At 47.8% G+C, this 25,377-nt stretch overlaps 2 protein-coding genes and 1 pseudogene across 2 annotated transcripts; 2 read left to right on the forward strand and 1 right to left on the reverse strand.

Annotated features, from left to right (window-relative positions):
• The first annotated feature begins 2,221 nt into the window (after window positions 1–2,221).
• On the forward strand, window positions 2,222–5,292 carry LOC109769572 (2-methylpropanoate--CoA ligase CCL4). Its single transcript, XM_020328302.4, has 3 exons — window positions 2,222–2,242; window positions 3,156–3,482; window positions 3,625–5,292. The coding sequence occupies exons 2-3, from the start codon at window positions 3,285–3,287 to the stop codon at window positions 5,089–5,091; spliced, it is 1,665 nt and encodes a 554-aa protein (XP_020183891.1). The 5' UTR covers window positions 2,222–2,242; window positions 3,156–3,284; the 3' UTR covers window positions 5,092–5,292.
• A 7,821-nt stretch (window positions 5,293–13,113) lies between these two features.
• LOC109769574 (CASP-like protein 5A1) lies at window positions 13,114–15,967 on the forward strand. Its single transcript, XM_020328304.4, has 3 exons — window positions 13,114–14,104; window positions 15,144–15,276; window positions 15,437–15,967. Exons 1-3 carry the CDS (start codon window positions 13,818–13,820, stop codon window positions 15,638–15,640), a joined length of 624 nt encoding a protein of 207 aa, XP_020183893.1. The 5' UTR covers window positions 13,114–13,817; the 3' UTR covers window positions 15,641–15,967.
• A 1,671-nt stretch (window positions 15,968–17,638) lies between these two features.
• LOC109765117 (2-methylpropanoate--CoA ligase CCL4-like) lies at window positions 17,639–19,687 on the reverse strand (annotated as a pseudogene).
• Between the last annotated feature and the right edge of the window lie 5,690 nt (window positions 19,688–25,377).

Consider the following 25,377-nt stretch of genomic DNA (forward strand, 5'->3'; position numbering starts at 1 on the left):
CCACCGAAGCGATACTCCAGCCCGCAGGCCGACGAGATCGATCCGGGCGCCGAGATCCCCGCCGCCACCTTCCCCGGCGTCTGCGCGGGCTTTGCCGGCGGCCGTCTCCGGCGGCGGCGAGGGACGGAAGGGAGATGAGGGGAGGCGGGCAGCGATAGATGGGATCGCCCCCGAGTCGCCAGGGGGCGACGCGAGGGCCGCGTGAGTTTCGGTCGATGCAGACAAGTCTGGTAAAAATCTTTAAAAATGGGGGAGCAAACGTATTTTTAGTTATAGATGCATTCATTTCTATACATTTCTGCGATAAATAATTTAGGAGGGAGGGAGTAGTAGCTCTTTACATACCAGTCTTCCGAGTGAAATGCCAGTCCATTTTCGATAACGTCTGGCAGTGAAGCAAAGAAAAGGCAAGTTCAGCTTGGCACCTCAGCTGAAATGGCAATAAGGAAGTGGAATCCAAGTATCCAACTGCTCATCAAGCTTCCTGCCTGTCTGTCTGTCTGGTAGACATTCGTTCGTTTGTTTTTTTGCTGGAAGACTTAGATATGCGTTGACTATGCCAGACCTCAAAAGATTAAGTGCAAACTACAGTACAAATGCAGAGGCCAATTTGCAGACATGATGCTGTCCGCGGTGTAGCGGTAGAGGCTGAATAGGTGAATATCGCTGTCCGGGCTGAACGTGGTACAACTCACATCCGACGGCCGAGAACAAATACAGCTCCCGATCGCTGTCAGTCTGAACCGCGAGGACCAGGACGCTCGCGCTAGCTGCGCGATGATACGGCGCGATGCTGACCCCGTGGATTTTGTTTACGCCTCCGGCCTACACAGGTGATAATAGCTGGGACGACGTGCATGTGGCCGGAAGTTGGATACGATCGAGCTTCTCTCCCGGCCGTTATTTTCAGAGACGGCAGATAAGAACGGGAGGCGAAAGAGAAGAGGCCAGGTGAAACAAGCCGAGATTACCATGGGATATGTATGTATGTATGTATGTATGCATGCGCACTTGTCGTTGTCTTTTCTTCTTTTAAGAAAGAGAAACTACACGGAACTGTGAAAGCGACACTCGGAATGGCGTCCCATAATCCCGATAAGCATGGCACGTCGATCGTGGCCACTAGTACGTGTCTGGTTGATGCTAAGTGTATGAGTAGAGCTGACTGGCACCAGAATCATCATCGTCATCTCATCTGTCGAAAACGAGCAAGAGAATAAGACTTCAGTTTTTTTTTTCTTTGGAAAGGCGCACAAAGCGCCAAAATTCCATTCAGCTCAATAGCCTTGAAAACTAAAATTAGAGGGAAGAGAAACTACAGGGCAAGACAAGTTTCTGTGAGCTGAAGCGAAACAACAAATGTCAAGTTCTGAAGCACTCCTCAGAACCTGATGAGCCACATTATGAGCTATGCCATTGATCTCTCTTGATATGTGGTACACCTGGGCTTGGAGATCGTGAGTAAGAGAGAAGAAATCAGCCAGAGGGTCTGCTTTCCATGAACGTAGTAGCACACGGGATTTAGCATTTAGCTAAAGGACGGTGCTCCTAAATCTCCTTTTACGTGCAAGAAGAAGGCAAATCTTTGGGGGCCTCGGCAGCATCAGATGCACACGATCACAGCTTTTCAATGGAAAGATGTGAAGCGTCATATTACCAAACTAAGAGGAAAAAAAATACTACTCCCTCTAAATTAATTGGCGCGCCCTCTATATAAGTTCTATATAATGTTGTATAGAGGCTACGCTAATTAATTCGGATCGAAGGAAGTAATATCTCTTTTGCAGAAGATGGCATCTTGCACGAAACACACTTTTGTAGGTGCATCACTATCTTTTGTTTGTATGTGACTTATCTTCTTTATTCCTCTCATAGCAAATAGATTGAAATGAAATGTCCCCCGCCAAAAAAAGGTATTGAAATGTCAGTAACATTACAATTTACAATCAACGCCTTTGCCGAGAACCTTGGTGAGCTTGTTGTCATTGTCGTCGGAACAAAGAGATGGGTATGGTTTTCGTGTAAATGTCATTGTCACAGCTAGCTAGCTCCCCTCGCCCCGTGGCGCCTGCGAGGTGGGAGGGGAGTGGGGGCATAGTTTCAGTTGATCATCGTTGCCATCATTATTATTGTCATGTGAAATAGAGCAAGAAAAAAAGGCATGGTTTGGTGGAAAATATGAAGGAGAACCTGGGTACCAGCGCACCCTATATGCAAAAAAAAAAAAAGTAATTCAAAAGAAGTCCAAAAAATTCCAAATCTTTTTTGGTATTAAACATGCTCAAGTATTGTAGTCGTATCGTCAGAGAATGACTTCCGTTGCATCCTGGATCGAAGATTCAGCAAAAAACGCTATGTACAAGCATTATGCACGCTATATTATCGTCATAAACTTGTCTTTTTTGCTGTAAAGTCAATATGAATCATTTCTTCTCCAAACTTTTTATACGAGTACAATATCTGATCATGTTTGATTCCAAAAAAGATTTGGATTTTTTTAAAAAAAAATTAATTACTTATTTTTTCGGCATATAGGGTGCGCGGGTACCCGAGAGCACCAAGTTCGCGCCCATGGTTGGGTCTATTTTGCATGAACACACTACATGGAATTTTCCTAGGTCTCCTTTAAACCACTTGTAAAGGGAGGTGTTCCTAAGTCTCCTTTTTACGTATGTGGAAAAAGAAAGCCAAATCTTTCGGGCTCCCCATCTTAAGGCCGCACTATCATAAATCTATCAACAAATGCTTAACCTACAAAGATGTAGTACAAACTATCGTCGAATGGTCACTAACATTTCAAAGTCAACATGGCCAATGAGTCAAAAGAAATTTCAAGGCCGTATAAAATGTTGAAATGTCTGCCGGGAGGGGAGAAAAAACAAGGCAATCCGGGTTTGGCATCTCGGCCGAAATGGCACGAGCAAGCAAGTGGAATCCAAGTTGGATTATCCAGCCAACCAACCACTAATCAAACTGCCTGTCAGTCAGCTCCAACCATCCTATAGCGACTGTATACACGTTGACTAAAAAATTCATACTCCTAGATATCATGGCCCCGCTGGAAATGACCGGCGCCTCTTGACCCCATCAGGGCCGTCGGTTCCCCATCGGGCGGCTCCTGTAGCGCCTGGCTTCATCTTCTTATGCCGTGGCAGAGGCCAAGCCCTCGTGTCACTTGCTCTGCTCCGATCTGCTCTGTTCTATCTCCCCTACCAAACATTCAAGAGATAGGCGCCCGCGGTCGCAGGCGACTGAAGCTAGCCTCCGCGTCCGATCCGGCGGCCATGGAGAAGCTCGGCGCGAACCCGGCCAACTCGTGCCCGCTCACGCCGCTCGGCTTCATCGAGCGCGCCGCCACCGTGTACGGCGACTGCCCCTCCGTCGTCTACGGCGGTACCGTCTTCACCTGGTCCCAGACCCACCGCCGCTGCCTCCGCCTCGCCTCCGCGCTCGCCTCCCTCGGCGTCTCCCGCCGCGACGTCGTAAGCACCCACCCGTCCGTCCCCTAACTTAATTCTTGAATCTTGATCGCCTCCGTCGTCGATTGCGCCGCGACAAGGTGAATTTAATCGGATTGAATTGGGCTGGTGCGTGATGACCGATGCCGTGAATCAACCGCTGCAGGTGTCCGCGCTGCTGCCGAACGTGCCGGCCATGTACGAGGCGCACTTCGGGGTTCCCATGAGCGGCGCCGTGCTCAACAGCATCAACACGCGTCTCGACGCGCGCACCGTCTCCGTCCTGCTCCGCCACTCGGGGTCCAGGCTCATCCTCGTCGACCCGGCGCTGGTGCCGGTGCTCGACGAGGCGCTCCGGCTCCTCCCGCCGGGCCACCCGGCGCCGCGCGTCGTGCTCGTCGAGGACCCCCAGGAGAAGGACTTCCCTCCCGCGCCCGCCGCGGCCCTGACGTACGAGAGGCTGCTCGAGATGGGCGACCCGGAGTTCAGGTGGGTCCGGCCGGCCAGCGAGTGGGACCCGATGATACTCAACTACACCTCCGGCACCACGTCGGCGCCCAAGGGGGTCGTGCACTGCCACCGCGGCATCTTCGTGGTCACCATGGACTCGCTCGTCTCCTGGTCCGTGCCGGAGCAGCCGACGTACCTATGGACGCTGCCCATGTTCCACGCCAACGGCTGGAGCTTCCCGTGGGGGATGGCCGTGGTGGGCGGCACCAACGTCTGCCTCCGCCGCGTCGACGCCGCCGAGGTCTACGACACCATCGCCCGCCGCGGGGTAACGCACCTCTGCGGCGCGCCCGTCGTGCTCAACATGCTGGCCAACGCGCCCGAGGGCGTGCGGAGGCCGCTGCCGGGGAAGGTGCAGATCCTCACGGCCGGCGCGCCGCCGCCGGCGGCGGTGCTTGGCCGCACGGAGGCCATCGGGTTCGACGTCAGCCACGGGTACGGGCTGACCGAGACGGCGGGGCTGGTGCTGCTGTGCGCGTGGAAGGGCGAGTGGAACAAGCTGCCGGCGTCGGAGCGCGCGCGGCTCAAGGCGAGGCAGGGCGTGCGCACCCCCGGCATGGCCGAGGTGGACATCGTGGACGGCGAGACCGGCGGCAGCGTGCCCCGAGACGGCGCCACGATGGGCGAGATCGTGCTCCGCGGCGGGTGCGTCACCATGGGCTACTTCAAGGACGAGGACGCCACCCGGGCGGCGATCCGGGACGACGGGTGGTTCTACACGGGGGACGTGGGCGTGATGCACCCGGACGGGTACCTGGAGATCCGGGACCGGTCCAAGGACGTGATCATCAGCGGCGGTGAGAACATCAGCAGCGTGGAGGTGGAGTCCTTGCTCTACGGCCACCCGGCGGTGAACGAGGCGGCGGTGGTGGCGCGGCCGGACGAGTTCTGGGGGGAGACGCCGTGCGCGTTCGTGAGCCTCAAGGAGGGCGCGGCCGGCGCGGTGACCGCGGCGGAGGTGATCGCCTGGAGCCGGGAGCGCATGCCCGGGTACATGGTGCCCAAGACCGTGGTGTTCCGCGCCGAGCTGCCCAAGACGTCCACCGGCAAGATCCAGAAGTACGTGCTCCGGAACCTCGCCAAGGAGATGGGGCCGACCCGCAGGGGCGTCAGCAAGATGTAGTATAATTGCTGTAGAAATTCAGGGTTGTGTCGTCTTGCTTGGCTTGATCTGCAGCGCCATGGCAGATCGCATTGGCATGTCTGCTCCGCATATCAGCATTCAGCAAGCCTGTCTGCTGCAGCTGCAAGATTCTATTATGCGCAGGCATGATGCATGTCTCCCTGCTGGGTATGTGAGAAATGAGAGCACCCTTGTGATAAACTTGTTTAATCAATCAACTGATAAAACTAGGAATTTGCAAATACGTATGTGACTGAAAGTCTGAAACTGAACCGAGAATTAGGCCGCTGTCGTTTCAGTTATCTTTCGGCAAATTCGTCGTGGTCGTGCCGTGGAAAAGTGATTTCTTACGCTGAAGTCATCGTTGGTTAGAGACTTGAGTGTAAGAAACGGGGAGAAAGGTGAATCTGTGCTTTGTGCGCCTTTCTGATTCACCTTTCTCCTCATGTCTGCTTAGGGTTCAGTTCGGATTTCGCGTATGCTATCCTTTCATCGTGTCTTTGTAATTCGCTCATGACACCGAACCTGAAGATTTGAACTCCATTTCGAAAAGTAAAAAATATCATCATCCGCAAGCGTTGAACATGAGCTACTATCTAATTTTTATTTAGATGATAAAAATATAATCCTTCCAGTGCTCTGTATGATTCCATCACGCGTTGCAAAGTAAGAACCAAAAGTTACTGAATGACGTCAAAGACCCCAATACGGCGATGCCTGTTTGCATCCTTCCGCCTTTCATATTCAGATTTACATTTTCTCAGCCACTTATATTTGAAATGTTCATGATTTTAAGAAAATATTCACGAATTCAAAAATAGTTATGAATTTAAAAATGTTATTGAAATAAAAGAAATCATGAATTTTAAAAAATGTTTGTGTATTAAAAAAATTGAAATATGAATTTTTCATCGCAACTTGAAAGTTTTTACAATTCAAGAACATTTCACAAATTTTAAAAATGTTCACAAAAATAAATAAATGTCTGCATATTCTAAAAATTCATGAATTTTTAAAATGGTCATGAGACTTGGATTCAGAAGAATATGCACATTTATTAAAATCATGAATTTGAAAAATGCTTGAAATTTGTACAACTTTTGGCAAATTCATAAATTTTGGCGACCTCGAAAAATGTCATGAATTCAAAAATTTCTTGTGAATTTTAAAATGTTCACAAACTGAAATATGTTCTTGACTTTAAAACTTATCCGTAAATTCAAAAAAATTATACACAGAGTTAAAAAGAAGAAGCCAAAAGAAAAGGTAAAAGGAAGATTCTAGAACCTTCTCAAAACCATGATAACATTTCTTTTCATTTAAATGTAAAAGCAATGGGAACCAAACCACAGACGGGTCGGCCCATATAAGCGGCACAAGCGTACAGGAGGGTGTGCGCATGTGCGCTATCCAACGACCCAGGCGCGGAACAGGAATCATCAGAATCGATAGAACAGACTGGTGAATGCGAATGCATTGCAAATGAACGATTTGAATAGTTGTTGACCCGTTCCGTGCACTCTGTTTATTCATTTTTGTTCGGAACTTGTCTCATTCCTTATGAATTTAAATGTCTTCCTTTTGTTCCTTTTTGCCTGTAAATGCACCCCTTTTCTTACCCCCCCCCCCCCCCCCCCCCCCCGAAAAACCTAATTTTCTTTTTTTTGAGAGCATGCAAATTGCATGACTTTACTTTTATAGTAAGAAGAGGATAAAAACAAGAAAGAGATCCCACCACATTCCGGTGAAAAGCAGGTCGATCTTCGACACGAACGCATACAATACAACCAGAACGCAAAAAAAAAGGTTCTAACTTGACCAAACAAAGCCGTGTCTCAACCCACGCCTGTCATCTTCAAAGAGCAACAACTCCAAAAAAAACTATCGTTGCCTACGCACCAATCACCGTTGAGAGCCTGAAAGAGTTATGGGTGGCGGGACTCGGATAGCCCGAAGAAAGCCGTCATCTTGGCACTACTAAGGTGGGTATTGGCACTATCTGGTAAGGGAAAAAGCGACTAGGCGCTATATGCCATAGTTGTCTTAGTGGCACGACAGGCTGTCGTTAAATGACATAACCCGCTATTTTAAAACCTTTGATATTTTTTTTTGGGAAATTGTCGATATATTCATCTTCAATCATGGCAGTACAACGAACACCAGAAATAATAATAAAATACATCCAGATTCATAGACCACCAAGCAACGACTACAAGCACTGAAGCGAGCCGAAGGCGCGTCGCCGTCATCGCCCCTCCCTTGCCCGAGCCGGACACAACTTGTTGTAGTAGATAGTCAGGAAATCACCGTGTTAAGGTCCCATAGGACCAACGCCTAGAATAGCAACCGCCGCCGATGAAGAAGATTTTAGATTGAAAGGATCCAACCTAAAAACACATGAACATAGATGAATAAAGGCCGACTATCCAAAAACTGTTAAATCCTCCCGCCGTAAAAGGACAATAGAACCAACACCGGATAACATTGTGGACCAGTTAAGATGAAATAAAGCCATCTCAAAATGTGAATTGCTAGAGATGGTCGGCATAAACACGATCCTATGCTGGACTGCAAAAGGTGCCCAGAGCTAAAGCTCGGCCAAAACAAATATACTTGGCGTTATACCTGGCCATGGGCCGGGCCGGGCCGGGCTTGGGCAGGGCCTAAAAAACCCATGGCAGAAAACTGGGGCCCAGGCCCTCCCAGGCCCTACCATCGGTAAAAAGCCCTTGGGGCCCGATCTCGGGCTTGGGCTTGGCATATTGGCAGTTTAAGGAAGAGGCCCGGCCCACGGCCCTAAGCCCCAAGGGCTTTTTACCAGATGGGCCGGGCTTAGGCTTGAAAAGTAGGCCCGATGGTAGGGCCTGGGTCTCAGTTTTCTGCCGTGGGCTTTTTAAGGCCCGGCCCTGCCCGGCCCATGGCCAGGTATACTTGGCGTGCTTCATGCATGGGTGCTTTTCTTGAAATTATTAATTAAGGAGTACTCGTTGCAAAGAACACTTGCCTTCCTGGTCGCGACAAGTGGACAAGTGGCGCACAGTGCGCCACTTGTCGCAACTTGTGAGTTTTCCCTTTTTTCGTAAATCCGTTTATTCAAAACGTTTTATCTAAAAACCGTGCGTTCAAATCTCAAACCATTTTCACCGTTGGATTCCTCGCGTCGAGATCTTCAAAACTTGATCCCATATTGATTAGTTTTTGATGAATTTTTTTTCACAAAAAAGACGAAAAAACCGAACCGGGAGCACGGATTTTTTTTCCCTTTCCGAAAGGGGCACGCCCGTGCCTCTCGCGAAATCACAACCGTACCTCTCGTGAAGCAAAACCGTGACTTTCGTGGAAGGAAAAAAAACAGAAAACACGTTTTTTTTTCGTTTTTGAGAGGCACGGCCGTGACTCTCGCGGGAGCAAAACCGTGACTCTCGCGAAAGAAAAAAAAACAGAGAATGTGTTTTTTTTACTTTCCAGAGACACGGTCGTGACTCTCGCGAAAGCACAACCGTGTCTCTCGCGGAAGCAAAACCGTGACTCTCGTGAAAGAAAAAACACAGAAAACGCGTTTTGTTTTTCCCTTTCCGAGAGGCACAGCCGTGACTCTCGCGAAAGCACAACCATGCCTCTCGCGGAAGCAAAATCGTGACTCTCGCGAAAGCATAACCATGCCTCTCGCGGAAGCAAAACCGTGACTCTCGTGAAAGAAAAAAAACAGAAAACGCATTTTGTTTTTCCCGTTCCGGGAGGCACGGCCGCGAAAGCACAACCGTGCCTCGCGCAGAAGCAAAACCGTGACTCTCGTGAAAGAAAAAAAAACAGAAAATGCGTTATTTTTTTGTTTCCGAAAGGCACGGCCGTGACTCTCGTTAAAGCACAACCGTGCCTCTCGAAAAAGAACGCGTTTTTTCGCGCAAAAAATGTTTTTTTTTGAAATTTTTTTAATCGAAAAGCTAAGGAAGACTGGGGGAAAACCAAAACGTCAAAAAAACCCCGAAAAAAAAGTTTAAAAAGCCAAAAACGCGTGCAGAAAAATAAAAAAAAATCCGGAGGGAGCGTCCAGAGCGCGAGACGTGGCGAATGGCTGAGAGCGCGCCAAGTCACGCTGATCGTTGCGAGGCTCCCGAAAGAGCGCTCATTAACTAGTTGCTCTCTGCTTTTCTTTAGGCTTTTGGGACCCTCTATCTTGGCGCGGTGCGCGTGCGAACGCGCACTTCCCCCAGCACGCCAATTTGGGCTGGCCCATTTGCGAGGCTGGCCGCCCCCTGTTTTTTCTTTCCTTTTATTTTTCTATTTTTGTTTTATTTTTTGATAAAATAGTTCGGGTTTACAAAAAGGTTCTACAATTTCAAAAATTTGTGAATTGCGAAAACAAATGTTCAAGAAGTCCTAAATGTTCACGGAACCAAAATTGTCCGTGATTTTTCTAAAAGTGTTAATATATTTAATTTTTTTAAAGAAACTAAAAAATGTTCACGAATTTGAAGCAATGCCCGTGTATTAAAAACAAGTTCATCATTTCATATAAAAATGTTAAGGAAAAACTGCTCGTCAATTTGAAAAAATGTTCGCAAATTCAAAAATGTTCCTCAACATTTCAAAAAAATGTTCACAAGTTTCAGAAAAAGGTGTTTCTATTCAAATAAATGTTCATAGTTTCAAAAAACGCTCTTGAATTTGTAAAATAAATTCATAATATTAAGAAATGATCGGTGATTTCGAAAAAATGTTGCAAAATTTGAAAAAAATCACAAAAATAAAAAAGTGCTCACATGTACAAAAAGGATTCCTGAACTCCAAAAAATGTTTGGCAAAAACAAAAAAATCTTGAATTTCGGCAATTCTTCCAAAATTTTAAAAATGTTTGCTGGTTCAAAACATTGTTCACGTGTTCCAAAAACATGTATGCAATTGGAAAAAATGTGTGTTAATTTGGACATATGTGCACGGAATTGTAAAAAATATTCATGAATTCAAAAACTGTTCTAGGTTTCAAAAAAATGATCATGTGTTTGAAACATTTTCATTATTTCAATTATTTCAAAACTGTTCATCATTTAAATAAAGTTCATGAATTTCAAAGGTGTTCTCAAATTGAAAATAAAAGAAATTAAAAATCAAAAATGAAGAATGAAAAATAAGGAAGAAAAAGAAAAGGGAAACAGAAAAGAAAAATGAGAAAAAACGAAAAAAGTAAGAGAAAGGAAAAAGCTGTTCTAGGGAAGTTTGTAGAACCTTCGCAAAACCGTTCAGTGAAGTGTTGTCTCGACACATCACGCGGCATCAATGCCAACCGACGCGGGCTCTGGACCGACATTAATGCGGCGCGGGAAGCGGCATCTGCATTGGAAGGGAAACGGGAGAGAGGTGGATTGAGTTATTTAGTGGGCCAGGGTAGTCAGAAGCGGACGTGGCATCGGTCCGGACGCCCACAAAGCCCCCTATTTTGTCTCTGGTTTGCGGGAAATAGTGCGCTCGAACTGCCGAGCGAAGGGATACATGACCGCGTTGGATGGCAAAACACGTCTGGACCACGCAGTCGGGATGTTTACGGGCGGTTTGAGAGTCGGCATTGAAGACGCCCTTAGCTTCGTATATAGTGTGGTGAAATATGCATGTTATGTTTCGCATAAACCCAACAGAGACTGCTAACAAAGCAAATCATCCCGTAAATATCTGCTCCAGCATGCAACATGCCAATGACATCCCAGCAGTTTGGGAACTTCAGTCGGTTGCATAATTTGCTAGGTAGAGGGGTCACTTCTGGTTAAAGAAAAAGACGTTGTTATTTCCACCAGTAGTATACTTGCTCATTAGGATCGCCCCAAGGCCTAACCAGGGGCGGATCTAGTGAGGCTGCCGTGGGTGCCATGGCAACCCTTCCAAAGTTGTAAAATAAATTTTACTATGTACCTAACACTAAATATCCATCAAGTTGTTGCTATTTTCAGACTATTTACGTATGAAGCGTGTGTGTTCAATTTTTTAGTTTCCCTTTTTTCTTTTCTTAGTTTTTACTTGAAAAATCATGAACAAAATTTCAAATGTCCGTGCACTTTTTTTTTTCCTTTTAAAATGTACATGAACATCTTCTTAAAAATCACAAACACTTTTTAAGTTACATAAAACATTTTCAAATACAGGCACTTTTTGAGAATGTACGTGCACTGTTTTCCTTTTAAAATGTCAATGAGCCTTTCACCAACAAATGCATAAGCACGTTTTATTACACTACAAAACATTTTCAAATACATGATGAATAATTTAAATACATGATAAACATTTTTATTGCACTGCAAACATTTTTGAAGTACACAATGAACTTTTTTACATACATGATGAACAACATTTAGATATGCCGCACCAGTTTTTTCAGCCCACGATGAATATTTTTTTAATATGCGCCAAACATTTTTCAATATGTGATAGATATGTTAATACACGATTATCATGATTCATATTTTGGAAATACAACACTTCAATATGCGACGAACATTTTTGTAGGTCATGATGGATATTTTAATATGTGCTAAACATTTTTCAGTATGTGATAGACATTTTTTATACACGACGATCATACGTTAATACATGATTCACATTTTAAATACAAGAGTATTTTAAATACACGTGGGACTCTTTTAACACACGATAAACATATTTTAATATACAATGAATATTGTTAAATACGCAATGAACATATTTTCCAAACAAAAATGATCAAAAAAATACGCATTTGGACAAATTTTGAAATAGGCTATTTATATTTTCAGGTACGCAACAAGCTTTTATTTCCGAAAATACACGATGCACATTTTAAATGTGCAATAAATAGTTTGGAAATATACATGATGCACATTTTAAACGCTTGGTAAATATCTTTGATAAATACATGATGATCATTTCTGAACATACAAGATGAACACGTTTTAAATGCACAATATTTGGAAAATGTGCACGTAAACATTTTTTGAACTGTACCATGAACATTTCTAAAATAGAACGACACATATTTTTAAATACATTATGAACACTTTTTCTTGAATGCGCAATCGGTAAGGATCGGCTAAACGTGGCGATCGGAACGGCATAGTGAATGATAAAGACATCTCGTAGATAGCGGCTTCGTGTTGCGATGAGGCCGGCAGGCAAAGATGGGGACGCGGGCGGATATATCAAGGAAAAGTATGTAAATCAACCGGATGATTTCCTCACGCATCAACCTCCTTCCTCGGCTGCCACGTGCCCTGTGGCCCAACACGTCTCTATCCTCCACAGAAACATCGTGAGCCATCATCCTTCCCCATCCCCTTTCCTTCTCCACCATTGCACAGGCCACCTGCAGACCTGCTCCAAGCACACCGTCACCACGCCGTCCCGACTACTGCAAGTGGACGCCGGATTTGTTCGAGGCCAGCCACCGGCCGCTGCAAAGAGCGGAAATGAAGCCACTGGCAACGTGCGTGCTGCGACGCGGAGGACGGGAGGAGGATGCAGCCGGTGCTGCGATGGAGCACTACCGTGCGTGCCGATGGCGATGCTGCACTGAAACTTTGCCGGCAGCCATCGAGTGGTGTGATGGGAGATGCGACGACAGCCGGTGCTGCGATAGAGCGACACCCGCGCCCGCGCGGTAGGCCGCTGCAGTGAAGCCTGCGGTGGCCGTCGGAGTGATGTGATGGAGCACCACCACGCCTGCGGTGGCGCTGCATTGAAGCTTCGCCGGTGGTATTGGGTGCTGAAGTGGGAGTTGACGGCAGCCGTCGTGGAGCACCACCGTGCCGTGGGCACTGCAGTGAAGCATGCGGTGGTTGTTGGGGTGCTGCGATGGAGCGCCGCCGTGCCGGTGGCGGCGCTACACTGAAGTTTTGCCGGCGGCCAACGGATACGGCGATGGGAGATGCCATGCCAGGCGGTGCTGCAATGGAGCACCGCCGCGCGGCGAGGGGCTGCAGTGAAGCACGCGGCGGCCGTCGGGGTGCTGCGATGGAGCACGGCCACGCCGGTGGTGGCGAGCTTCCAGGGCGCCCATTGGTGGAGCGTCGCCGCGCTGCCGATGAGGGGGCATGACTGCTGCTATCTGCCAGGCGGCGCTGCTTCCCCACGGCGAGTCGGCGACACGGTCGTTGTTTTTTTGCTGTGGCTGTGATGAGAGAAGAAAGCCCCGTCCGACGTGTTGACCAGATCCAACGGATGTGCGAGGATGAATCCAACGACGTGTGACCCGACTGCTTTCCCAGGAAATCAACGGATGATTTGTAGCAGTCGCCATAGATCAAAGTGGGAAAGCATCCATAGACGATACACTCGGACTCGATGCTGTCAAGTGTGAATCATTGACGACTACGGACGGACGAAAGTCGGTTGGTTTGTGGAGTGCAGGCGCACGCCGTGGAGCACAGTGCAGTGCTAGGCTGCTAGCCATGCCGTGTGCCACGTGCAGACCCGACCCAGAGTCGACTCTGAGGACCTGACCTTGAGGCCCAGTTCTTTTATCAGAGTCTGGGGATTATAAAATAAATGGGGCTTAAAGATTCTGGAAGAAACTGAGTCGGGGTCGGATTCTGTCAAAAGAACTGGCCTCACTCTCCTCCCTTACTGAACGCGCTCACTCACTCTCCGGCTCCGCTCGCTGTCATTGGAGAGTGAAAAAGAGTAGAAAACCACCGGAGGAAGCAAGGTATCCTAGCACTTTTGGCTCGAGGACGACGATCGAGGAGGGAGGAGAGGGGAAGACGATGCTGCACTTCAGCCATCCTGTGGTGCACCCCTCCCCGCCGGTGGTGGTGCCGCCGCCGACGCAGGGGCAGGGGCAGGCGGAGGTGGAGATGGTGCCGCCGGCGCAGGGGCAGGCGGTGCAGGTGGAGGGGGCGAACGGGGACGGGAACGCGCCTGCTGGCGTGATCATGAGGGACCCGTGGACTAGGTGCGGGCTCGTGTTCCGCCTCCTGCAGGCCGCCTTCGCGGCCGCCGCGCTCGCCGTCATGGCGTCGACCGACGACTTCCCCTCCGTCACCACATTCCGGTGCGTCCTCCAATGCTTCTTGGATGGATGGGCCGGGCCCCCTTCTCCTCCCCTGCTAAGCAATTTTCTTCTTAGGAATTCAATTCTGTTTCATAACAAGCGGCCGCCTGTCGTCCAACCAACTTGCATTCAGTCCTTCTTAATTATCCAAAGTGAAGTGCTCATATTTATTTGCGCATTTTGATATTTGTACTGTACGGCTTTTTTGGATCTTCTAGTCCTGAAAGAGGCAGTACGATTAGATGATGCCATAGTAGCATGATCATGCTCCCTGTGATGTTATCTCAGCTGATTCATCTGCAAATGTTGTCCCTGCTGTCATGTTTGGACGCAGCAATGTTTACCATTTCTGCGAAAATTAGGCGTTCGATCTTCACATCCGTGTCGACAATCCGGAATTCAGAATGGTGTGATTCTAATGGACAATCGTGTGCATTGCATACATTTCCTTCCTTTAGTGTTGGGAGTAGTACAGTGCATTGACCTATTCTCCCGTACTGTCTCTCTCTGCAAGACATAAGTTTCCCAGTAGAAATTATTATTGGGTCCTCCGAAGTGAAATGTTCATTTAATCGCGCATTTCGACATTTCTACGCCTTTTTGGATTGCTCTGGCATCCTGAAAGTGGCAGTACGATTAGATCATGCTCCATGTGATGTTTCTCAGCTGTCTTGTTTGGATGCAGCAATGTTTAGCATTTGTGCGAAAATCAGGAGTTTGATCTACAAATGCATGTGTGTAGACAATCCGGAATACAGAATGGTGTAATTGTAATGGACAATCGTGTGCATAGCATACATTTCCTTCCTTGAGGACAACATTTGAAGATCTACATTTAGTGTTGGGGCTAGTACAGTATATTGAGAACTATGCGAAACAAGTACTAGTATGTTAGTTTACATTATTTCTGCGACCCAGTTAGATGGTGCAAATCGAAGGTTTTTGCACTTAAGATGTTGCTGTTACAAATTAGAATAGGGGATTTTTATTTGTTTGTTTGCCCTTCTGTAGATGAACTTATTCTTGTTCGTTTGAGCAGCTACCTCGTAGCAGCAGCAAGTGTGCAATGCCTGTGGAGCCTCGCCGTGGCCATTCTGGATGCCTATGCAATTGTTGTCAAACGTTCCTTCCGAATTGGCCGGGCTGTCATCATACTTGCCCTCGGGGACTGGGTAAGTCGTACGTATTTTCTCAGGCATACCAAACATAACAGCAACCCATCTGTCATGCATTGTGTTTTGAATATGCAAATTGAGGATCATGTGTATCTTTATTTCTCCTACTGTAAAAAGTAAAAACGATCCGCTTTTGACCCTGATGTTTTGTTCGTAGGTCACAGGTACACTCATCTTCAGTGCAGCGTGTGGATCAGCAGCTATCACCACTCTCCTTTCCAATGATTTCGGAGCTTGCTCGGTAAATCCCTGTGCAAGCTTCATGAACGCTACCGCCATGGCTTTCTTGAGCTGGCTTGCGCGTGCACCGGCCTTTATCGGGAACCTTTGGACGGCGGTCCACCGAATTCAAAAATCATAGTTTGCGAAACGAGAATCGGGCATTTTGCGCGACCCCATCCCGTTTCGTGACCAACTTGGACGCATCGATACATCTAATTATAGCATGACCAGGAAGCAACGGATGGATTCCCGTCGAACAACATATGCCATCAATGTTTCTGTATAAATTAGGTAGTAGCTTGATGTTTGAAAGGGTGGTTGTGCTGCTCTGGATTTTTCTTCTTCTTTTGAGGACAGTATGACTTCTTATTATATGAGGGTGGACTGCCGGTTCTGTTCTGGTGGGGATGAACTGATGGGTTACTTGTGTAGAGCTCAAGGTTGCTGATACGCTATATCTTTTTATCTTGCTACTCATATTTTTCTTTATTGATATCTGGATCTTAGGTCAGGAGATCACTCACTTAGTACGATTGCCAGATTATTGGTTGTTTTTCTAAATAAAAATGCATATAGAGACTCCGGCCACCTTAATTATTTTCTGAAGTATGAACTAGAGGCTCCAGTATAATCAATATGCACCCTCTGAAGCCGGCAACAGTTTGCACCAAACAAAAGAGAATTCTTATTGAAAAAACAGAGTATATTTTTTTGAGGGAAAACAGAGTATATATTCGATTGATGCAAATCTTGCAAAGAACAGCATCCTCATAATTCTCATAAGTTCTCATCAACATCAGTAAGAACAACAAGTTTTTCATGTAATCTTCGTAACAAAAGTAACCACAGGTTGTTTGGGAGCAGAGTAGCAGACAGACAAAGGGCCACCCACGCCATACAAGACTATCAGTAGGTTTCCCTGTCCTCATCCATGAGGAAGTTTTTGTCAATCGAGCGAACTTATGTAATTTGTTCACTTGCGGTAAAAAATGTCATAGGGGCCACGCCTACACAGCATGATAAAAGCAAGGGCGCGCCATCGGGTGATTGCAAGTCAGCGTCGTCGCTTCCTTACTCCTGCATCTCCTGCAGGCTTCTCTGGTACAGCCATTCAGAACTAAAGCTACAAAAGATAAAAGAACTTGTTTGTACACCGGAGTATAACTAACAGGAAATAAGGTTATCTTAAACATATCGTCAAGAACTTTCTAAGAATCTCAAGTCAGAACATACACATACCCTTTTACAACGAAGTTGAGCAACTGATTGAGCTCCTGAAACAAACGTGAAGACACTAGGTTATGTATGTAATTTAAGCTATATCATGAAGAGAATGTCAAAGTGCTACAGGAGCCTATCCCTCTTCCAGCAGAAGTGGCGAAACAACATCATATAAACTCAACGAAAGATCATGCTGACTGATACATAATGCTTCAATTATGTTTATAGTGAGTTTAGTGTTAGCACCAAGAAGTTAGAGCTCTTAGATGGTGCCCATACCCATAATGTAGCAAAAATGTGAAAGCAAAACTACAATCATCAAGAACAACATAAAACATGGCAAACTGAAAATTTTATACAGCTGTGAAAGAATGAACCATTCTAGTGCCCTGCCAATGTAGTATTACCAAGCCTAGTTGTATTACACTTCCATGCAGATCAGGAAAGGAGTACCATCATCATTTGTCTGAAGTCTATCTTGCATTTTGTTGGTCATGGTTTAAGAAGTATGCTTCGTCCTGGAAAATGGTTGAAGCGTTCCTACTCTCCAACAGGGAGAGCCGTGTGGTGTTTATTGATAAGAGGCAGTGGCCGATTGCTTACAGGATGCGTATGCTCATACGAAACATACGACTTAATTGAAACCATTAATTCTCATCTCAATCCCTCCCAACTCTGGCAAGAAACCACCATCGACCCTATTTTCTTTATCCCCCCCCCCCCCCCCCCCCCACCAGCCAGGAAATCTTTGATATTACGGCACCTCAACGGTCGTTGGATTGTTCCGAGAAAAAAACCCTGAAAAAACTTCATGTGTTGCACCATCGATGCGTCGTCTATGAATGCTTCCGTCATTACTGCTAGGCCAGCGAGGCGTTTTGACGTCAACTTTATATCTCCTAGTTCGCCTCTATATCTACGGCTGACTGATTGCGGCGTTCTGAAGTTGCATCCTCTGTAATGAGTTTAATGACTTCAGAATTACTCTGATTTTTAAAAATAAAATATATTAAAAGACAGTTAGATATAATTCTCCTGATTGAGCTTCAGCAATTGCTAACCAACAACATGAATAAAATTGGTAAAGATTTGATGTCAACTTTATAACAAAATAAAATAAAAACAAGCCCTGTTTAGCATACAAATAAAAAGTTGTTCAGTATAAACCGAGCAAAGAACAAAATAGTTTAAGTTATTTTGCACATAGCTTGAGTTATCACTGACTAAGAATTCAGAGTAAGATGCATTAGTAGGGATCCTCCTTTGCATCACTAAAGAAAGAGCGGAAAGCGATCTAAACGCTCTTATATATTTCTATATGGAGGGAGTAGTATTCTTCCTTCTGTCCCGAGATAAAGGATTTTAGCCCAACTTCTCCAATCAAGTCCAAGTTCTCCAGTGATATGCAAAACCTGTCTTATATTTGTGGGGGAGGCTATGTGCGAGTCGACTGAAAATCCCTATTTAGGTCGGTCGATGTTCTCCGTCCTTGATCTCTAATCTAACGGGTACCTGTCATCTTCCACCTCCAACCGTTTCTGAAAACAGATCAGAGCGCATCTCTTCTTCCTCCCGACACTTTCTTCCAACCGCCCCCACGGACCACCGGCCGGACCGCTAGCCATCACCGCCCGCGGCCGGCGGCGCTCCCGCGCCAGCCTCGCCACCCCGCCCTCCCCTCAACCGCCGCCCCCCGGCCATCCCTCTAGCCCCGTCGCCATCTAGTTTTCTTCTCCGGCGAAGCCACACCACTGCCCCACCACCGCGCCCCCACCACCACCGCCCCCACCCTGAACCCTAAAATAGATAATGGGGTGATGACAGCGAGCCTCTTCCTTCTCTCCGGCGAGGCCATTCCTTCTCCTTCCTTCACTCAAAATCGACTGACCCGAAATCGAAAATTCAGCTGACTGGCGTGTAGCTAAACTGTATATTTGTAGTACATTGGAGGGAGTAGCACTTTGCCCACCCACAAAGCAAAAATGGATGAAAATTTAGAGACAAGCACTTTGCCCATCGCCATGCCGTACAGTACATCTTGCTGCTGCCGCTGCTCCCAGTGGGTCCCATCTCCTTGGCGAGGTTCCGGAGCACGTACTTCTGAATCTTGCCGGTGGACGTCTTGGGCAGCTCGGCGCGGAACACCACGGTCTTGGGCACCATGTACCCCGCCATGCGCTCTTGCACGGTCACCACTCACCACGCCTGACGTGCCCTCCTTCAGGCTCACGAACGCGCACGGTGTCTCCTCCTAGAACTCGTCCGGCCGCGCCACCACCGACGCCTTGCTCACCTCTGGGTGGCTGTAGAGCATGGATTCCACCTCTACGCTGCTGATGTTCTCGCCGCCGCTGATGATCTCGTCTTTGGATCGGTCGCGGATCTCCAGGTAACCGTCCGGGTGCATCACGCCCATGCCCCCGGTGTAGAACCACCCGTCGTCCCGGATCGCCGCCCTGGTCGGCTCGCCGTCGTTGAGGTACCCAAGCAGGCAAGCATTATGCACCCGCCGCGGAGCACGATCTCGCCCATGGTGGCGCCGTCCCGGGGCACGCTGCGTCGACGATGTCCACCTCGGCAATGCCGGGCGGGCGCACGCCCTGCCTTGCCTTGAGCCGCGAGCGCTCCGACGCGGGCAGCTTGTTCCACTTCCACTCCCCCTTCCACGCACACGACACCACGTGCCCGCTGTCTCGGTCAGCCCGTACCAGTGGCTTACGTCGAAGCTCAATGCCTCCGCGCGGTGCAGCACGGCTGCCGGCGGCGGCGCGCCGGCTGTCATGACCCGTACCTTCCTATGCAGAGGATTGCGCACACCCTCCGGCGCGTTGGCCAGCATGTTGAGGCTGAGCACGACGGGCGCGCCACAGAGGTGCGTGACCCCGTGATCCCTGATGGCGGCGTAGACATTCCTTGGTGTCGACGCGGCGGAGGTGTTGATGGTGTTGAGCACGGCGCCGCTCATGGGCACGCCGGCCGAAGTGCGCCTCGTACATGTCCGGCACGTTCGGCAGCGAACTCAGAGGCGCTTGCGAAATGACGAGGGATGGAAGGGCGCTTACGAGTTACGCCGTCGAGGCAACTCGTCGGCGCACACAAATGCACGCGAGGTGGTTCAGTTGAGCAAGAGAGAGTAAGCAGAAAGACACACAGTTGTCAGGCAACTGTAACTGAGTTGAGCAGCAAATGCTACAACTCTAATCTTGCACACACAGAACTGTAGTCAAGTTCCAGCCGACCTGCCCAAAATCACACAAGTGCATTCACGTTGCACTAACAATTGTGTAACTACAATCAGTTGTAAGCTACTCCCTCCGTTCCAAAATAGATGACCCAACTTTGTATTAACTTTAATACAAAGTTGGGTCATCTATTTTGGAACGGAGGGAGTAACAATTTGTACTACTTGTTTGTCTGCTTGATTTCAGCTGACCAGAACTGCTCGACTGAGCACTACGGTGCTAAGCACGGCCTTCCACATAGTACATGTACATGTACCAGTATGAATTTACCAAATACAATTATCAGCACCATCAAGGACATGCGAATCACCGGAATGCCCTAGTGCCGATGCTAGTTAATTTTACTTCATTACGGTTCCTGCGCAACCAAACATTTAGACTATGAAAAAAAACTCTCATACAGAATCATCTTTTTCTTCTCTTCACGTGATGTAAGTTTTGTGGTTGGCATGGATCAAAAGGTATATTGGAAATTCAGTTTAAATTTCTAGACGTTTCAGTCTGTAGGATGTCGATGGATGGAGCATAATTGATTTGGTGGTTGGTATAATATGCAGTAGGATGTCGATGGATGGAGCATAATTGATTTGGTGCCAATAATTAGCATGCCAATATTTGGCATTGTGCCAAATATTGGCTACTAATTGGTTGGTTACTAAGTTATCTTCCTATCTCATACTTCCTCCGTTCCATATTACTCAGCGACAAGTAATATAGAACGGAGGGAGTATAAAATTGTTAATATTTGAGAATGCCAACATTTGGCTAGCAAAATATTGATAACAAACCAATCATGCTCGAGGTAGCTAGCTAGCTACCTACCTTTAGGATCTATGATGTTTGCTTCTATAGAGGTACGTATGTTGCAACCCCTGGGATTTGCTGCACGGTGTCATTAGCGTTTCTCAAAACCAATCACGGGAAATTTATGTACAAATGTAGCTTTTCTTAGCCTCTGTTCTCAGTCAAGGGTAGCAGATAAGCGACGGCTTTTTTGGTGAGATGAGTGAGGCACTAGAATCAGACATAAATTGTACACGGTCAACAATCAACACACGCCAAGTCTGGTTGAAATTGGAGAGGAACTTTTAAGATGTCTCAGTGGAACAAACACAATGCCATGTTTGATATTTGTTCCATCGGCCCTAAATAAAAGGGTGGTAGTCTCATGGGGATCGTCGCCGCCAGCTCCAACCAAAGACGAGCAGGATTTTCATTTGAACCGTCGCGCACCTCCCACCTCTTATAAGCAGATTGGACCAAGCTGTCGTGGACACGCCGCCGCTACCGCAACACCTAAGGCATCATGAACAAATCGTCATGAAACACCTCGCCATTGCAGAGGTCGGAGATCAAGGGGCGAACGAGAGGGATTGTTGGGAGTGAACTGCAGCACTGGTCGGCCGCCACGATTCCTTGGCCCCCAATGCTCTTCGAGAGTAGCAGACGCGCCTTTCCATTTCTGTAAGCCTCGCCTACAGGAAATTTCCTGGCACTAGCACGTCCATCGTCATCGATCCACCGGAGTTCACTTTTAGGCCGCCCTCTCTCCGTCCTCGATCGCCCTCCTCTCTCATGTTTCCCTCCTCGCGCCCGCCCTCTTTTTCACTCGCAGCTGCACCTGCAAGAACCCGTCTCTCCCACCTCGCAACGGCCATGCCAGCTCGCATGGCGCGCCTGGTCGGCCTCGCAGTAGTGCTTGCATAGGGGGGGCACAGCCCCCCCCCCCCCAAATGCACATAACTCCGCCATTGCTTGCTGCGCTGCTCACGAATGGGCAGGGGCAGCAGCTCTACTGCGAGTCCCCCTGACCGTCGTGCCCTCGCTGCGCTGGCGAGACAGCGTGTCCTGCGCTAGCGAGACGGCGTGTCCTGCGCTGCCCAACTGCCCCAGCGATCCCTGCATGGTGGTGACCAATGCCAACAGCAACACCCAGCCGGCGCCTGACGAGGACGACGACGGTCCGCCACTGGTGAAGGGGAGGTTTCCTGCTCTCGGGAAGGCCAAGCAACCGCAGTCCAATCCTGCCGGCTCCACCACGATGGTGTGCTGCATATGCTCCTGCCATGAAGGCAGGGGCATACCATGCCCGACGATCAATTGCACAGCTGCAGCCCGACCATGCACCGGCAACGCGACCACCTCCCCGGAGACCAGCGACCACGGCGGCGGCGGACACCGATTCTCTGCCGGCGAGATGTGTGCCATGGTCATCAGCGCGGAAGTAGTCCTCTGGTCGCTGCACCCACTGTTCTCCGGACTCAAGGACGAGCTCAATCGCCGCCGCCGGCGTCATCGTCACCATCGTGTTCACCGTCGCCGATCGCCGCCGCCATCTTCGTCCTCCTCCTCATCCTCGTCTGCGCCTTCATCGCCGGAGCGGGTGGAGGACCTGGAGGAGCAGCCCCACGTGGAGGAGCGCCACATCCCCGTGCCAGAGGGTTTCCGCATGGTGGTGCCTCCGTTCCACATCTAGGATCCCTAGCCGGCGCCGGCGCCGATGACCAGGCCTGCATGATCATGTAGGTCCTTCGATCCTGTCTGAACCGTGATGGCCCGACCCGATGTGCGTACTCCGTAGTCAGTATCATGGTCGCGACTACATGCATACCAATACTACCTATCTACTCATACATACGTACCTACGTATCCGCAATTATATTAGTGGTGAAGAGTCCATGAAGCTACCTGCGTAGTGGCGAACCAATCTGTGGTTGGATGGTTAGAGGGATCGTGGTATCCTGATACGTCTCCAACGTATCTATAATTTTTGATTGTTCCATGCTATTATATTATCTGTTTTGGATGTTTATGGGCTTTATTAAACACTTTTATATTATTTTTGGGACTAACCTATTAACCCAGAGCCCAGTGCCAGTGCCAGTTTCTGTTTTTTCCCTTGTTTCAGTGTTTCGCAGAAAAGGAATATCAAACGGAGTCCAAACGGAATGAAACCTTCGGGAGAGTTATTTTTGGAACGGAAGCAATCCAGAAGACTTGGAGTGTATGTAAGGGAAGCAACGAGGAAGGCACGAGACAGGGGGGCGCGCCCACCCCCCTGGGCGCGCCCTCCACCCTCATGGGCCCCTTGTGGCTCCCCTGACGTATTTCTTCCTCCTATATATACCAATATACCCTAAAACCATCGGGGAACAGAATAGATCGGGAGTTCCGCCGCTGCAAGCCTCTGTAGCCACCAAAAACCAATCGGTACCCTGTTCCGGCACCCTGCCGGAGGGGGGGAACCCTCACCGGTGGCCATCTTCATCATCCCGGCGCTCTCCATGACGAGGAGGGAGTAGTTCACCCTCGGGGCTGAGGGTATGTACCAGTAGCTATGTGTTTGGTCTCTCTCTCCCTCTCTCTCGTGTTCTTGTGGTGGCACGATCTTGATGTATCGCGAGCTTTGCTATTATAGTTGGATCTTATGATGTTTCTCCCCCTCTACTCTCTTGTAATGGATTGAGTTTTCCCTTTGAAGTTATCTTATCGGATTGAGTCTTTAATGATTTGAGAACACTTGATGTATGTCTTGCGTGGGATAACCGTGGTGACAATGGGTTATTCTATTGATTCACTTGATGTATGTTTTGGTGATCAACTTGCGGGTTCCGCCCATGAACCTATGCATAGGGGTTGGCACATGTTTTCGTCTTGACTCTCTGGTAGAAACTTTGGGGCACTCTTTGAGGTTCTATGTGTTGGTTGAATAGATGAATCTGAGATTGTGTGATGCATATCGTATAATCATACCCACGGATACTTGAGGTGACATTGGAGTATCTAGGTGACATTAGGGTTTTGGTTGATGTGTGTCTTAAGGTGTTATTTTACTACGAACTCCAGGGCTGTTTGTGACACTTATAGGAATAGCCCAATGGATTGATCGGAAAGAATAACTATGAGGTGGTTTTGTACCCTACCATAATCTCTTCGTTTGTTCTCCCCTATTAGTGACTTTGGAGTGACTCTTTGTTGCATGTCGAGGGATAGTTATATGATCCAATTATGTTATTATTGTTGAGAGAACTTGCAGTAGTGAAAGTATGAACCCTCGGCCTTATTTCCTATCATTGCAATACCGTTTACGCTCACTTTTATCATTAGTCACCTTGCTGTTTTTATATTTTCAGATTACAAAAACCTATATCTACCATCCATATTGCACCTGTATCACCATCTCTTCGTCGAACTAGTGCACCTATACAATTTACCATTGTATTGGGTGTGTTGGGGACACAAGAGACTCTTTGTTATTTGGTTGCAGGGTTGTTTGAGAGAGACCATCTTCAACCTACGCCTCCCACGGATTGATAAACCTTAGGTCATCCACTTGAGGGAAATTTGCTACTGTCCTACAAACCTCTGCACTTGGAGGCCCAACTGAAGGAAATATGCCCTAGAGGCAATAATAAAGTTATTATTTATTTCCTTATTTCATGATAAATGTTTATTATTCATGCTAGAATTGTATTAACCGGAAACATAATACTTGTGTGAATACATAGACAAACAGAGTGTCACTAGTATGCCTCTACTTGACTAGCTCGTTGATCAAAGATGGTTATGTTTCCTAGCCATAGACATGAGTTGTCATTTGATTAACGGGATCACATCATTAGGAGAATGATGTGATTGACTTGACCCATCCCGTTAGCTTAGCACACGATCGTTTAGTATTCTGCTATTGCTTTCTTCATGACTTATACATGTTCCTATGACTATGAGATTATGCAACTCCCGTTTACCGAAGGAACACTTTGTGTGCTACCAAACGTCACAACGTAACTGGGTGATTATAAAGGTGCTCTACAGGTGTCTCCGAAGGTACTTGTTGGGTTGGCGTATTTCGAGATTAGGATTTGTCACTCCGATTGTCGGAAAGGTATCTCTGGGCCCACTCGGTAATGCACATCACTTAAGCCTTGCAAGCATTGCAACTAATGAGTGAGTTGCGGAATGATGTATTACAGAACGAGTAAAGAGACTTGCCGGTAACGAGATTGAACTAGGTATTGAGATACCGATGATCGAATCTCGGGCAAGTAACATACCGATGACAAAGGGAACAACGTATGTTGTTATGCGGTCTGACCGATAAAGATCTTCGTAGAATATGTGGGAGCCAATATGAGCATCCAAGTTCCGTTGTTGGTTATTGACCGGAGACGTGTCTCGGTCATGTCTACATAGTTCTCGAACCCGTAGGGTCCGCATGCTTAAAGTTTCGGTGACAGTTATATTATGAGTTTATATGTTTTGATGTACCTAAGGTTGTTCGGAGTCTCGGATGTGATCACGGACATAACGAGGAGTCTCGAAATGGTCGAGACATGAAGATTGATATATTGGACGACTATATTCGGACACCGGAATGGTTCCGGGGGTTATCGGATATATACCGGAGTACCGG

The sequence above is a fragment of the Aegilops tauschii genome, chromosome 2, assembly GCF_002575655.3.
Source record: "Aegilops tauschii subsp. strangulata cultivar AL8/78 chromosome 2, Aet v6.0, whole genome shotgun sequence".
Classification (NCBI taxonomy): Eukaryota; Viridiplantae; Streptophyta; class Magnoliopsida; order Poales; family Poaceae; genus Aegilops; species Aegilops tauschii.